This window comes from Bombus huntii, chromosome 3, assembly GCF_024542735.1.
Source record: "Bombus huntii isolate Logan2020A chromosome 3, iyBomHunt1.1, whole genome shotgun sequence".
Taxonomy (NCBI): Eukaryota; Metazoa; Arthropoda; class Insecta; order Hymenoptera; family Apidae; genus Bombus; species Bombus huntii.
In genome coordinates, this window is record NC_066240.1 from 8572320 (window position 1) to 8588653 (window position 16334).

General features: G+C 36.2%; 2 protein-coding genes across 7 annotated transcripts in view; both read right to left on the bottom strand.

Annotated features, from left to right (window-relative positions):
- The window catches only part of LOC126864213 (nuclear factor of activated T-cells 5-like), a 58393-nt gene extending 53604 nt beyond the window's left edge, over positions 1 to 4789 (bottom strand). For both annotated transcript variants that reach the window (XM_050615311.1, XM_050615316.1), the window contains exon 1: positions 4257 to 4789. In XM_050615311.1, coding sequence (XP_050471268.1) covers positions 4257 to 4329 — 73 coding nt within the window. In that variant the 5' untranslated portion in view covers positions 4330 to 4789. The remainder of the gene's footprint in view (positions 1 to 4256) is intronic.
- A 140-nt stretch (positions 4790 to 4929) lies between these two features.
- Positions 4930 to 15966, bottom strand: LOC126864233 (uncharacterized). 5 transcript variants are annotated; one of them, XM_050615362.1, is made up of 7 exons: positions 15776 to 15966; positions 14937 to 14994; positions 8492 to 8847; positions 8275 to 8415; positions 8057 to 8197; positions 7651 to 7806; positions 4930 to 7236 (listed from the first exon to the last, which is right to left on the bottom strand). In XM_050615362.1, exons 2-7 carry the CDS (start codon positions 14971 to 14973, stop codon positions 7144 to 7146), a joined length of 924 nt encoding a protein of 307 aa, XP_050471319.1. In that variant the 5' UTR covers positions 14974 to 14994; positions 15776 to 15966; the 3' UTR covers positions 4930 to 7143. The 5 variants fall into 5 exon arrangements, with proteins under 5 accessions (XP_050471319.1, XP_050471316.1, XP_050471321.1 ...); XM_050615359.1 differs by lacking the exons at positions 14937 to 14994; positions 15776 to 15966 and adding exons at positions 9784 to 9873; positions 10983 to 11313; XM_050615364.1 differs by lacking the exons at positions 7651 to 7806; positions 14937 to 14994; positions 15776 to 15966 and adding exons at positions 9784 to 9873; positions 10983 to 11320.
- Positions 15967 to 16334: the final 368 nt, after the last annotated feature.

Genomic DNA, 16334 nt, shown 5'->3' on the forward strand with positions numbered 1-16334 from the left:
CACCCGATGCTGGATTCATTGACCGTTATTCCTCCGAGAAACTTTGCCGAGGCTCGGCTAAAAACGCAAAACGATCCTGGCCAGGTCCTTGACAACTTTTAGGCGTATGATAATTTGCCGGCGTGTGCATTCGCATCCAAATATCCGAATTAAGCCTCTCCAACTCGTCGAACAAAAATATTGAGATACCAGACTAATAAAGTAATTCGACAAAAAAGGCTATAAGTAGAAATAAAAAGATGGATAAAAAGGGAAAGAAGAAAATAAGGAAAAACTGTAAAACTTTAACTGTATTAGAGCGCTTCAAAGTCTTTTCGAAAGTCTTTGCTTTGTATTTCTGTGTGAGTTTTATTTCCAAAAGAAGACACAAAGACTTTTGGAATGTTCTAATAGAAATCTTTCATAGAATAGAAAGTAACAGGACGATCGTTACAGCAAGAAAAGTATGCAGCACAAGTAAACCGTTGCATCAGTACACGTCGATGAAATGATTATTATTATTATTCAAATGGGTCTGCTTCGATATTAAAACGCTCGTTTAGATTCACTGTGCTAGCCGCGGCTCGTTCGTTGCCATCAATTAAACGAGTACACTGAAGCCAATACGTTCGTAGAACTTTGGACAATTTTGATAAGGACCCAATTGATTTATTTTCCTTACGTCCAATGTTCTCTGATTAATCTTGTTGCACGGTGTATTAATAACAATATAGTATAGTAGCGCATATGTAGTGTCAATCGAGGTAAACACTCGACGATGAAGCAATCAATGTTTAGCATTGCTTATATTCAACGATATAAGCAGAATCAACTTTTTTTCGTCCGTTTCGACCAGCGTAGTATAGTATTTGTTGTAATCGACATTCATTCATTATTACCGCATATTTTACACTGTTTATCGTGCTATAAATTCACATATTAATAGTATTACTGCAACGTAATACCGTAATTGGTACTCCGTATCTTCGAAATTAAATCGACAAGGATACGTGTTTATTGAGTTCGCGAGTAATTATTCTATTCTTTATCTTGTAATATTATGATGTTCACGATATTAAGAAATAATGCTTAATCTTGCTATACTCGTATACTGTTTATCTTCCAATCTTGCTTTCGTTTTAACAAAATAAAAGACGGAAATGAAGTAATACACTAAAAATTAGAGAATCTATAAGCAAAAAAAAAAATGACTAGATGCAAGAAATTGGAAATCCAAGTAAATTTGAAAATTTTCTACCGATAGGGAAATACGATTCGAAGGTTAAAATAGATACACTAGAACAGTATCGAGTATCTCTTGAAATCAAGTCCGTGAAAATGAGTTTTTTATCGGTAAATACACCGTAAAACTCATAGACAGAGAAAACTAGTTTCACTTCATTTGGCCACATGGATACCGTTACCCGATTCGAAAAATACCTGTCGACGATACGTGGACAACTACAGTGGCATATATTTGACTATTGCGAGGTACAGATTTTACGATGGACGAAGTTTATATAACTACATAAAGCTGATATCGCCGTATCACTATCATATCGGAATAAAAAGAAAAAGAAGAGGAATAAATGCTACAACTAGACCATGAAGTTGGTCAATGACCAAGAGATTTCAACGAATAAACCATCATCATTAACTGGTATTATCAAGAAATTAAGAGACTTTCAAGGACACGATATCTGGTTAAATATACTTCTAGATATTGCAGACAATCATTGAAATTGTTATCTTGTTCGCAAAGATCTGAAACTTTCGGAGTAAACCGAATTAGATAATAACCTACATTCAGAAGAATAAACAGACGATTGTAATTACTGAAAAGAAAGACATATGTATTTTAAAAAGCGTCAGGTCATGTGGCCCATCGAGCGTCGTTAACGAATGCGAATAACAATTAGAAGTCTTATCACGGGCCGAGCTCTATATGAACGGTCTTTTATTCTCGCTAAATTTAAAGACGTTCTTTCGTTTCTTCGATTTCCTTGGTGTTGTACAATAACTGTTAAAAAGAAGAAATTGTGTAATTCATAAAAAAGAGGAATAACAAATTCGTTATTTCTTCTGGTATTATGCTGGTTATTTATATCGAGGATAGGAATAAATTTATATGGGATTTGAATCATAAAATTTTCAGCACATAAAGGGTTAACGTAATTAATAAGAAAAATCAATTTCGATATAAAATAGAAATTAAGTGATCGTTCCAAAATGAACGAGAATTTGATGTTCGTGGTATCCACAAACTTGAAAGGATCTCGCAAACTTTCCAATTCACACGTTGTAAAAACCGCATGCCTTAAACTCGATCGATCAAGTTGTAGGTATACGATACGGTATGGAACGGAAAAGCGCAATACGAAGACAGAAATATCGCAAGGTATCGGACGCGAAATCAACTTGATGCGTTCCGCCGGGTTAAAAACATCGATCCGCGTCTTTATCGTCATGGTAACACGTGCACTTATACAATTATCCTTGTGTGAGGCTATTGGATGTATGTTTCCATATGGCATAGTGACGGTATGCATGCACACACTTGTTCACATAAGTGCGCCGATTACGTACGAACGTGTACGTACCTCTCCTCTATTTGTTATCTTACTCTATCTTCCTTGCTCTATTCTTATCACAGCATGCTAAGAATGCATTTTCACGGTTTCACTAACACGCACTTTCCGTGTGACATGCGCGAAACGAACTGGGATCTCGTTCGGAATAGTATTGAAATAATTTTATGATCGAGGATTCCGCTCAATTAAATCTATAAATATCTCGTAAAATTATCCATGTAGTTAAAAGTGTTTAGTCGTAGTACACAAGCTACATACATACTATTTTTAGAATACTATTACCGGTATATGAAGTGACGAACACGAAAATATGATATATTTTCAAGGAAAGTGAAAGCAACTTTTGGTCGAACGCATAATAATATTGTATGAGATTAAAGCAAAACGAGACTATGTCATTAATGCGTACATATTAGTAATGCATATTGTGCGAAACAGGTTATACATACATACATATATATGTACTAGCGTGGATAACACCTAACGATTAATGTTGTGGATCTACATATATATACATATCATATATAATAATAGTTATATGGTGCACTCTTTCTAGTAAATCCACGCAATTAAATATTAATTAACGAATACTGTTGTGTAAGTGACTAACATTCTTGGAAGCTTGTTTACTTAGAAATATGAACGTAACATATACAATTCGTTTTCTACAGGAAAAATGTAATTACTTGTAAAATTAATAGCTACGCAGTTAATATGTAAAAAGGCCAATGTCTGGCAAACTCTAACGTGATAATATTCTACGAAGATATGGTGTTTCATTCGAGTGAAGAAAACAACTATTGTTAAACGATAACGACGATATTTCATCGTTAATAACAATGCATGTCAATCCAAGAGACGAAGTTCAGATCCATTGATAATAATCGTATACATATTCGATGTATAGTCAACATTCGCTCCTCATTCTTAAATTCACTTGAATTTGAAACCAAATGATGTTACTATCCTATCCCATTATTTAATTCATACCAAGGCCGAGTATTAGGGAAATAACTGAAGTAACAGAAGCAACAGTGAATCATGTTTACTAACACACACCAAAACGAAATGCATTTATACATGCAAGCGTGTGAGGCATCCATATTGAAAACAGCATAACCTCACTAGCTGCTTTGTAGCATGTATTATCCTTGGAAATAATGTATAAAACCACAACATTCTATCTTAATCACGATTACTATTTAACTTAATGATTATTACTTCAACAAATTAGCCGCCATCTTAGTGGAGTAAACTACAAATACACGATTCTTAAAGTGTGCACGCTTTTGTACATAACCTTGAAACTGACACATTCCAATCACGTATTCTATGATTAAATTTCATAAACATAATACGAAAGATATTTTTTTACTCCAACAAATACATATTTTTTAAATATATATTTATCTTGACATTTTATGGTTCAAACATTTATGCTTCTATGAATTTTTGACACGCATATAGAAGTATCGTTTACATTGAATACACTTTTGTTGGAAATTTCTCTTATATTTATTCACTACATGTAAGTTAATATCACGTAATTAATCTTCACATGTTCGGCCATGTTGTGTTGATACCATGGAAAACGATTAGAGGGACCGAGAACGCAGCAGGGCTATCTCGTCGACTGGCAGGCGAACCATTTCGCAAATTTCCTGGTATACCAATCTATCCACTTACCGGCTGTGGCTTTGGTGTTTTTCCCATGATGCCTCCGGTTCTTCTTCTCCGATAATCGGCCCTTCAGTAACATCGTACACGCACTTTATCACGATTTTTATCACTTGTCTTACACTGGCTACGCATTATTATTCACCCACACGGCAGCCATTTGCCCTCTACCTACTCAGCTATAAAGCCTGCCTCGACGTTTCGTTTAGCCTTTGGCTTTCGGCCATTCAACAGCCTATGACGTCACGTAGATCTTGGTGACGTATCTATGCTTTCCTTATATTTGAAACATTTAATTCTAAAATTATAAAGCTATGAGAAAATTGTAAGCAATTTGTTACGTGCAATATCTTACACGAAACTTGCTAACACTTAATATTAATATAAGAAGCAACATTATTATTATAAGAATGTCATATATTTTTTTCACAATAAGCGGGGCCTTGTGATTCATTACAAATTAAGCGGCACTGGCAAGAATTTGAAATAATCTGTTTTATCGATAGTCGGTTATATCTAAATCATGAGTTATAAAATCGCGGCGCCAAGATCTATGCGTTATAAAAAAATTTTTAAATTTAAGTTAAAATAACTAACATTTTGTAAAATGAAGATATTCTAATTTATGCTATATATCAAAGAGGAGCACTCAAAGGGAATTTGTAATAAAAACAAACAAACGTAAGTGCGTGTAGGTATGTCCGTTTACTTCACACAATCAGGTTCTCTTTCACGAACACATTTATCCGAACTAAAAATTGAACAAAGAATATCAAAGGCAATCAATATATCGTTAAGAAATTGGTTTCTCGCGATATATTTCTGATCCAATAAAAATTTATTTTGCAATAATGGTTTTGCAAGAATTGATTTGCTTCTTCGCACCACTATAAGACAATTACCAAAGCTCACAAGAAACCATACGTACATATCATAACCGTATAATATATATATATACCATATATATATATATATACCATCGCGTAGAAATCTATAATATTTATATATCATAACGTAGATCGAAAAAGACAATCATAACATACATACGTCGGGCATCTATATAATAATTATACGAAATACATTTTGCAAAAGATCACAACAATTATGCAAAAATAGACGTTATTCGACACGTGTCATAACTACAAGAAAAATCAAAACTTTTCGTCCTTTTCTTGACATTGCAACACGTGCCGAATTAACCGCAACACTCAGCAATGTAGGTTACAGTTATATATTCGTCGACGTAAAAGTTCTAATGCTTCTTTTTTTCCTTTCAATCTCTGTTTTTTAATTAATTTATTTTTTCTCGCGTTAACATTTCTGCAATAGCCCTTTGTAAAAATTTTTTGTGTAGTATCAATATCTAAGACCGTAGGATATCGGTTGCAATATCACTGCGACATATTTTCTTTTTACTCCTTTTATTTTGTGACGATACCGTGACCAAAGCTAAAAGTTTCCTTCCATTTGTGGTATCCCCATTATATATATACGAGTATCTTAAAAGACCGAGGAACCATCAGCTGACTATTTCATTACGCGAAGGAAAATTTCTGTGAAAACTTTGCCCTGATACGGATTTTGTTATATTTTTAAATACTTCCAGCGATGATATATAATGCGAACGAAATTAAGGCCCCTAAGCCACGGTATCCATACAAGCATAGAGGAATCAAATGTCTTTCGCTCCTCCTTTCTCTCTCTCACACTCTCACTTAAAGACTACACATTTTGACAAATAATTAAGTCATCACAGAAGCATCATATTATCATATTCAATTAGACTACATATTTCGTAAATGTTGTTGTTCTGTTAGCGCAGTAATATTACAATGATCGAGTACAAAATGGTTTTAAAGTTTTCAAGCCTAGTATAAAGCACTATTATATATATTATAAGTGTGCTTACATGTCGGCACGAACCATACACATATACTTATCATATATGTACTGTACTGTACACACATATGGTCGCAATTACCACTTACGATCTAATTGTAGCGGTAGTACTCTATGATTAATCTACGAATAAAAGCAAACTTTTTAACGAACAAAAGCAGAAATCAAAAACTATGTAAGAAAAAAATGAAGGATAAAAAGAGTCTTTATCAGGAGAAAAAATTTTTTAACGTTTAACTCCGATAATCACTATGACCTTTTTTAATTTCAAATATAAACAGAATAGTTTTTTAACGGGGTAATTAATGAAATAACAACATTGTAGGTATCAAAAGAAGGAAATGTACTGAAACAAGCATTATAAAAGTCGTAAAATATTAGACTCCAACATACACAATTGATCACAAACATATAAGATATTTTTAATGCCACCTTCTAGAAGATCCACAATCGTGTAAGTGGTAGGCACATTATAACTGAAAATATTTTACATGTCCTATCTTTCAACCGAGGTTAGGATTAGGTTAAGGTTAGGGCTTACGTCTATGTATTCGTGTACATTTAAAAAAAAGAAATGAGTGTAGTTAGATAAAGACAGTGATATTCTTTGCACGAGTAGTAAGTGGGAGAAAAATAACCAGTTAATTCTCCATAATATAAACGTTTCTTTGAATCATTTTGAATGTTTTATCTAACTGTAATAAAATAAAGCCGTTAAAATTGCAAATCTCTCCAACTACGATTAAATCGCTTGCATTAAGTTCCTTAATTTTCTTCCAGCGAACGAAAATGGCACCAAGCGTAATGGAGTCTCGTAAAGCACAGCGAGTGCAACTCCTTAGTTTTAGTTTATTTCAAAATTCAAACACGTAACTCCGACGATCTATTCAGCGAGTGACTCTGCAAGCGGTAGTCAAATCCCGCTCTCCTCTTTCCCCAATTTTATAACGATGAAAAGGTATTTTAACGAGGATAGCGATCAAGAATGACGTTATGTTTACCCAGAACTGGCAGTTTCCTTTTCAGCGGGCAGGACAGATTGCTCGGACAGAGCTGCCTTATTCTGTCTTACCATCTCGGCGCGCCTCTCCTTTAGAACAAGAAAAATAGGAATGATATTTTAAGCGTAAGTTTACGAGATTCAACTATTCTAAAATAATAATGTTTAAATGTATCATGCTAGAGGTGATATTAAGCTAACATCCATCAGGTATAGTAGCTCATAAATGCAGGATCATGCTGAAAAGAAAATGATAAAAAATTAGATATATAATTATACATAATATAACTGAATTCCTATGAGGAATATTTTCTGCAACATAATATGACAAAGCACGATTAAAATTCATTAAACGTTCTAATGATAACCGTATGCTACTGAAGTTCATAAAATTTCTACTGAAACTCAATCAACGAAACGGGTATAATATAAGCCAATATCTCATGGTGGTAGGAGGTGAGAGACAATAAGAATATTGAATCAACAAAAAGAGGGCGAAATTACATGCTGGCGAATAGCCTGCACACGACGTTGAATCTCTCGCTGTCGGTTCTGCTCCGCAGTAGAAACCCTCTTGTCAAATTCGAACTTTTTCACCAGAAGTTCTCTCGTGGCGCACTCATCCGCCATCTGACGCACTTTTGCTATCTTCACAGTGTTCTAAACGACCATTTCAAATTCCCTTATTGGGTAACATTGTCGACAGTGTGTAAGAAAGGATTTCCACTAAGAAAACAACCAAGTTTGGAAAACTACATTCCCGTGTACTCGTGTTTTCAAAACTTGACCAAAACAGGTGTTACTTCTACAGAAGCGAGAAATCCTTCCTGGTAGTTGCCAAAACAATCTAATAGAAAACCCATAAAACTAATACCAAAGTCTAAGTTAATGAATAATGCATACGACTTACATGAATGCGCAGCTTCTCTTTCTGTTCGCGTTCAATATTCTGACGGCGTTCGTGAGCTTGATCTAACTTGCCTTGAATCTGAGATTCAAGTTGTTGCACACGCTCGGTTAGTCCTTGGCGTACGCGGGCAACTTGCTCCTCCTAATAATAAAAAAATGAGATTAAATAATATATAAAAGGATATTTTATTTTACTAATCAATAATATCGAAGACTGACATGTTCTTTTAGACGATCCAGCATCCTCTTAATATTCTCGTCCCGTTGAGCGGCGGCAGTTTTCAGCTTTTCTTCAACGGCACAACGAACCTCCTGAGTCTGCTGTTCAAGGCTCAAGCGAGTTTTCTCTACACTTTCTAACTATAATCAAAAATAGAAAAAACATGATAACATTTATTCGATGAATATATGCAAATAAAGGAAGATCTCAACTAACGTGCTCTTTCAACTTGTTTTTCAGTTCCGCAATGTGCGCCTCTCGCTTCTCTTCTGTATTATTCATCTTAGCATCTAAAGATTCACGCGTCGCAGCAATGAAAGCAGCGCTAAGTTCATCTTTTTTGCGAGCTGCCTCTTCAATTTTGCTAAGCTTAGCAGCAAGAGCAGCAAGTTTATGAGCTTCCAAAGAAAGTCTTCTTTCCTCCGCTGCTCGAAGCTTGTCTTCAATAGCGACTTGTTGAGTCGGACTTGTTTGTGGGGGTGACGGTGCTCTCTTCTGTACTGTTGGCTCTGCTAAGATCACCTCATAGCACAATCCACCTTTGGACTTCTCTTGGCATCGAATCTCAGTTGCTATAAACGCGTTAATAAGCAAAATGTATCGGTAAATATATTGTTAATTTCAAATCCTTGGAATTATTCAGAATTATTAATAATATTTGCTTCAATATATTAAACATACTAACTTGAGTACAATTTTACAAATTAAAAACAATTATTCAAATGTTAACATAATTGAAGAATTAATTTTCATTAAATCAACCAATTGCGTAAGTGCAAAACAAATTAATTATCGCTACTCGTAACGTAGCAAAAATCTACATACGCATAACGACGGGATGGTAAACCTTCATGATTCATTAATTATTTTACGCGTCCCCCATCGAGCGCAAGGTGCAATTAAAAACATCCAGTCCCCCAGGCCGGCGAGACACAATCCACTTTGGCGGAAGATTTCTCGATCCCATTCATCTCGGGTTCGCTTCGAAGTGCACGAGTTACGGAAGTATGACTCAGACCACAAGAAGGAAGGATCGATCAGCCCACGAGACGATTGTCTCTAGGCGCCGCGACGTCTAGCGTCGGCACACGCACCTTTCAGCGGCCACCCTACCGTACACCGCAACGGAGCGTTCTCCGATATTCGCCGCCTTCGATTTATAATTCACCGGCGACATATTGGCGACTATTCGAGTCGAGTTCGTTGCACTTTGCAGCGAGCGCAATTTGCACGGAAAATCGATCAAAAGGTTGTGCAATTTTCAATCGATAAAATACCGTCTAGCAAGCAATAACATATAAAATAACAAGGATATATCGTTAAACGATAAAGCTTTCTACTTTCTTTCCACATCATCGACTTTATACGGTTCTTGAGTAAAAGTCAAGCGCTGTTAATTAAACTTAATTCAAACGCGATTAAGCGTCCGATTACGTAGGTGCTGGTGCAATTCGAAAGTTAATGGATCGACGGCAAGACTCGTTAATTAAAAAACGACGTATACTCACTGATGAACTTTACTTTCTTCGGTTGCTTGGTTCGCGGTTTTCCTTTGCCGCTGGGCTTCTTGAAGGGCGCATTGCCCCTTCTGCCTCCCGCTTCGAAAATTGAGAATCAATGAGTGTCGTATTACCGTAGGGACCAGGGAAATAGGAATCGTGTTTTAATTAACGGGAAATCGATGCAACCGTCTCCTATCGGTTAACAAAGGTCAACAAAGCCAAGGGTGGCCATCTTGGGCCGCACCCCGATCGTAGCGAATTTTGTGGAAGCTTTCCTCATGGAGCACATTCGTACCGACTATTTCTTAAATCTGTATAGGTATCTGCACAAGCTCAACATAAGTCAAGATTTAAGATGGGAAATATCGATTCGATCAAATTATCGTGCTTATTGTGTTAAAGTATACGCCAAGCTTTGAAAATAATAAAACAAAAATAATATTAACACACCAAATTATGTAATATTGAGTTATATAAAAAATATAATGGAGAATAATGATGCTACCGGTGTAATAAACTTTTGATGTGGATAGTAATATCGATGATACACGAGTACACTACGAGTACCAATTGGTAGAGGGTAGAGAAATTGATCGAACTGCAGGTACCTAAGATAATACGATACCAACGTGATATCGACCACCGTAGACTGCGGTAAAAATACACCGACCATCAAGTTCAAAAAACATGTATTTAAAAGGAGAACGTTTGAGGGATATTCGAGGAGGAAATCGTCACGTTTCTCTGTGCCTCAAAGTTATTTAAACATAACATATTCGAACCTTGTCAAAAGCAAAAGGAGTTATTGATCATTTACATTTTTTTTAATTGAAAAAATCAAGGCAGGTAAGACGAATAAAATAAACAAGGAGTTGTTACAGAATTGATTTAACGATCGCGATATCAAAGGTAGTAAGTAGCGAGAATGAATAGAGGTGAAAAAATTCCACGTAAAACTGCATGCAACGATACCATATAAAATTAGATTAAAAGAAATGTCTGGTCACGAATTTAGCGGATCACTTCGATCGTAGGAGTCATTCACCGCGATATCGACTCCTCCTCCCCTACTAGTTCTCTGCATAGCCCGCAAATGAATTACCATAGAAACAAAAAGATAAAAAATAAAAGAAGAAAATACGAAGATCGGTTGCACATCCTCCTTCCTAGCAAAGACGACAATTTTTATCAAATACAGAACTCACCTACGATGCCCAAAGGTGCTTTGCAGCTGTGACAGAAGCACTGCAGCACTGAATCGCGCACAAGACCGATCAGCATATTTCTAGCGTTTGTTTACTCGCTGCTGCCCGCGAATCGTGGTCCGTATTTAGCGAAATTAAAGAGCTTGGCGAAAACGGCTACGAGAATGAAAAAAGGGAGCGCAGAAGAGTCGGCGAGAGGACACGTCCAACGAGCAAGAAGAAAGGCCGGAAGTGGCTGAACTCGTATCTGGGGCGGTGGCTGGAGGGCGACTGATCCGCACAGTGCGCCACGACGCCGGGCGTCGCTCAATATCCACCGACTGGCGCCTCTTGCGCCCCTAGTCGTGGCAGACCACTCCCCACTGCAGCGAGTAGCCTACCCGACGACAAGCCACCCTTCCACCTCTACTAACCTCCAACCTCCAACCTCCACCTCGAGCAACCTTAACATGCCTATATCGTGGACCCGGCTGCCGGTCGCTAGGCACGTGTGGAAGCTACGTGGAGGCGTAAAATACCATCTGTCTAACTCCAACCACCGTCAAGCTTCTTATACTTTGACTCAACCTCGTACCACCAGCCTGCTGATCAATGGACGATATCTTCTTATCACGATCTTTGCCACATTCCGCAGTTTGTCGAAGCATAGTCCCGCGTTTAATTTTTGCTATGTTAGAATTAGTAAGAATTAAAGTTAGAATTAGATCATTATCGAAAATATTGAAATTGAATTTCGTTTAACTGTAGCTGGAATATCTATCATCGAAGATATGGTAGTTCTTACACATATAATCGATAGATTTCTTTCGAACATTTTCTTTTGTATAACTGATAGAATTGTAAGAAAATGTAGTGAAATAATATCGTAATATTGTACAGAGATGAGATTACAGTATCTAAAGATCTTTGTGTTAATCATTTTCCCGCAGCATATCGATTTGAAAGTTTGCGAATATTTTATATAACCGGCGCCCTATTTCGCAACTATAAATCAAGCCCTACCGCTCGCTAGATCCTGCCCTTGCTTGGTTGCGACACCGAGGATGCGATCTTCGAACTGACGACTTTGCAGTATGCGCCTTGAAGAGCATTTGTAGAGTGCTGAGAAACCTTGTTTCGATTGTTCCGGTATCTGTGTTAAGCACTTCTACTTGAATTTACTTGAACCCTCGGAACACACAAAAGCCTCTTAATTTCCTGACATTTGATAAAACTTCAACTTCGACTTTATTGTTATATTTCTTCGATCGACGTAGAACGTGATTTCGTTTCGCGAGGAATAATTCAGTCGTTCACCCACCCTCATATCTAAACGATCCATCAATATTTTTTGCCCTTCTCGATAGCTCTACATTGACACTCGAAATAGATTGCTCTTTTTACGAAACTGTATCTTCTGTTTTGTCTATGGACACACCCTTCGTATCTTCGGATCCGACTGACCGTACATCGTATTCATCTTTTTTTATCCTCTGTGGTTATTTTTCGTAGTATTTTAATAATCCCACGAATTGGTAAAATCGGTCGAAACAAATGTAGAAAACAATACTAAAACAAATCGAAGCCAGAAAATGTAGGACGCAAACGATACTCGTTGTTCCGTAAACTTTTCCATTTGACAGAAACGATCGAACAATTGCAATGTCGGAACTCCGTGACGCATTACAATCGAAGGATATGCCGTAAAATGAATGAATCTCCTACACGTGGATCGATATCGTGGAATATTTTCAGAACTCGGAACGAGGGAACAGGCGATGTTAATAATGCAGTCGCCCCTTTTTCTACTGGTCACGAACCGTGGTAAATTGCGCAGAAATCGGAGTGACGTATTCTAATGGAAGTACCTCGAAACCGAATCTCGCCGTTTGCCAAGGATTCTTTTTAAATTTCAACCTTTCTGATATCTTCATTTAAATCTCACTGTACAGCTGACAGCAGATGATACTAATACTATTACATTTCCCTTGTACACCAAAGAAAATCATTTTATTCTCAAGCAAATAAATAATAAGTAACAACTGCCCGATAGCAATTCGTTAAAAAATCTATTTACCCGAAGAGGAAAAGGAGATCCATGGAATGTCTCGATCTCATACGATGTTTAATGAGTTTCACTCGCTCGTTACGTTTAATTGGATGATTTAAAGAAGCGTTAATGAAAAGAAAGACAAGAAATAGAAGTAAAAGTTGTAGTTGACCAGTCAAGAAAGGTGCATCGTTTTAAGATATGGTTTATCGTCGCATACCCTTTAAGGTAGGAAGAAATTCAACGGTGAGTTTCACCGAGGGAAATCACTTATGGACATTTCATCCGATATATCTTGCACCAGACAATCAGATTAACCTACGCACTTCGATGTTACCATGTGTACGCTGTTTAAATACTACCGAGAGTTAACCGAACTGCTCTCTTTCACGCGTGTAAGAGAAACTTGAATCTCATCCTTCGGTACGACGAGAGAAGCCGATCTGAAAAGAGCGAGGAACGAGGCTTCAAATCGCACGCTAGCAGCTGACACAGCGTTCAATTGTGAAACAGCATTATTTATCGATACACAACACTTATGCGGGTCCCGTTACACCATGTACAGTCCGATAATGAAAGATCAATACAATCACTTTCCATATAATTATTCGCATTGCGAAATTACAGATAGCTATAGAATTGTCGCATTCAATTAATACATAAAATAATCTTAACCCATGGAGCACGTATGTTTCGTTATATGTATCTTACATTATATTCCATTCTGTAAAAAATTTAGAACAAACCTGGAGATAGCTTGTAATGCAATGATTATTTTTTAAATTTCATATAATCCATCGTTTGATCATTTTTTAAATTTCATATAATCTTTTGATAATTTTTTAAATTGTGTTTAACTCATCATTGTATCATTTTTCTATATTTTATTTAATCGGTATTGACTATCAAAGCCTTCCAGAGGAAAAAAATGTTCAGCTCCAATATGACAATCATAAAAAGTCACGCTCATAAATATTGACTCTACAGTTACAAGGAAACTTTAAATTACGTCTGAACTAATATATCAAGCAATCTTAAGAGCTGAAGTATATAATATAACTATAAAAAGAACAAAATGTGAAAATACAACAATTTATCATGTTTAGATAGAATAAATACTCTATTTGCACAAATATAAAAATATCGCAACAGCGATTTACTGAAGAAACACATTTTTATATATTAAAATTGCTGGTAGTTGAGAACCACTGAAAGGCGTTCAAGCACTGCAGTTGAGACAAGCTGCAGTTGCCACGGTGAAGTGCAGGCTGCACTTCTCCGAGGACGCCAATGGAGGGCTCTGACCTCTTCTCAGCAACTATCTACTTTTCGCTGCCTTAGGGTGTGTTCCTACTGTCATCTAAATTGCCTTCCTAATTAACGATCCTTTGTCGTACTGACTTTGTCATCCAAAAGTGTAAAAATCGTATTACATACAATTCACGACTACCTTTTTATTCGACACGGAATTTTGGCTCATTGCTCGTGGCGATTTACGAAACTCGACAGAACAATGACTGGAAGAAAGTCGTCGTTACAAATATATAAATATGTATATAGGTGTATCGAACTATCGTATCGTAAATAACATCGTTGACGTGTAGTACATACTGATTGTAGAAGATCGAACAATGTATACATGTATATACTTAACGTGCATGGAATGTATATTTGATAAAATATATTCATTACTTTCTTAAAATAAGCTATCAATTTGGATAAATAACAATAAGAAACGTAAACATATTATGTATTATATATAAGATGTATAATGTACATGTCACGTATATATTGTATACCTTATCGCAATTCTTTGTTAATACTCAAGATAGTATGATATAGATCACAAATATCTGGAGTTAACTGGAGAAATTGTTATAGGAAATAATCGATTAATATCTTTGTTCAAAGATTTCATCACTTACATTCGTTGTTAACAGGCGACTCAGTAGCCGTAGCCATTGCTGCCGTAGCTGTATATCACTGTAAAAGAATATCTTTCATTTTATAAACTGAGTTTGAAAAAAGCTAGATAGTATTTTTTGCGAATATTTATTTCTTGTTTCATGTAAACTACATTAACTTTCGTACATGTTTTGCAATTTTTAATGTAATAATCCCATCTAGAAAGTTCATTTCAAACAAAGGAGGTATATAAGGAAACTATATGCTATTTATATTGTGGCCAAATTCCTCAAGGATCGAAAAGATTTTATTCCTGGAAGAAGTGTCTTATAATACACCTGTATACCATGAAAGGGTAATAACTTTCTAGGAAAAGACAAGGCATTATTGCGTGTTATTCTTACATAAACGAAGTAAACGGTATTTGAAATTATTCGAAGCTGTCTGTACGATGTACAGTATATAGAGTGCAATGAACCAGCCTCACGAATATATGTCAAATTTACTTTGGCTTGACGTTCAGTGACTTCACGAAAAATCGTTTTCAGTATTCTCTTCTATATTTTACGAAAAATATTATAATAAATTTATTTAAATACAATCACGGAAAGTCGAAGTTACGATTACTTCTACGCATGATCGCGTTCGAAAAAACGTACTGCAGTCACGCTGTAAATCGAATGCGGAAGATGTCGATTAGGGTTATTGTACAAAAACAACAGCACTCTCTTTGTTTGGTATTGAATATTGATTAAGCATACACTAGAATAAGCGGTGTCTCTTTGTTCGTACTCGGTGGCGTCCCTTTATCACCTCGTGAACTTACCGTCATAAATTGGAAATAAACAAATTAACTTACCTGTTTTCCCTTTAAAAGAATAAATAAGTAATTATTGAAGAGTAAAAGTAGATCCTGCGACAGGAACAATCACGCACGCACTTGACAATGCTAGGACTGCTAAGAGATCTGGACGGTCGGTGGACTTGCTGGCTTGCTGGCTGCTTTTATTGCGACATGCAAGTATCTCTGTGTATTTCAGCGATTCACACTGGTGAACGTTCGGCTACACATACGACATATACGTACATTTTGTCAAAGTGCTCGAACATTCGTGAGTTCTCATTGGTTAAGCTAAGTGATCGGTTCATCGAGATTGGTTCGTTTGAATTTGAAGCGTTGGCTGAATTGTACCAGGACGTGTCACGCGGGTCTTTTACTACGCATTCGCAGTACCGTTTTCATTGTTTAAAAGATAACCATTGTAAATACAATGTACTTAAGCAAGGTAATCACAGTTTCCTTAATGTATTCTATTCATATTTACGTTATATCACATTATGTCTTATTAAGATATGTTTGTCATTATTTGTCATAAATACATAATTCGATAATATTTAATTATATACTTATGAATTTA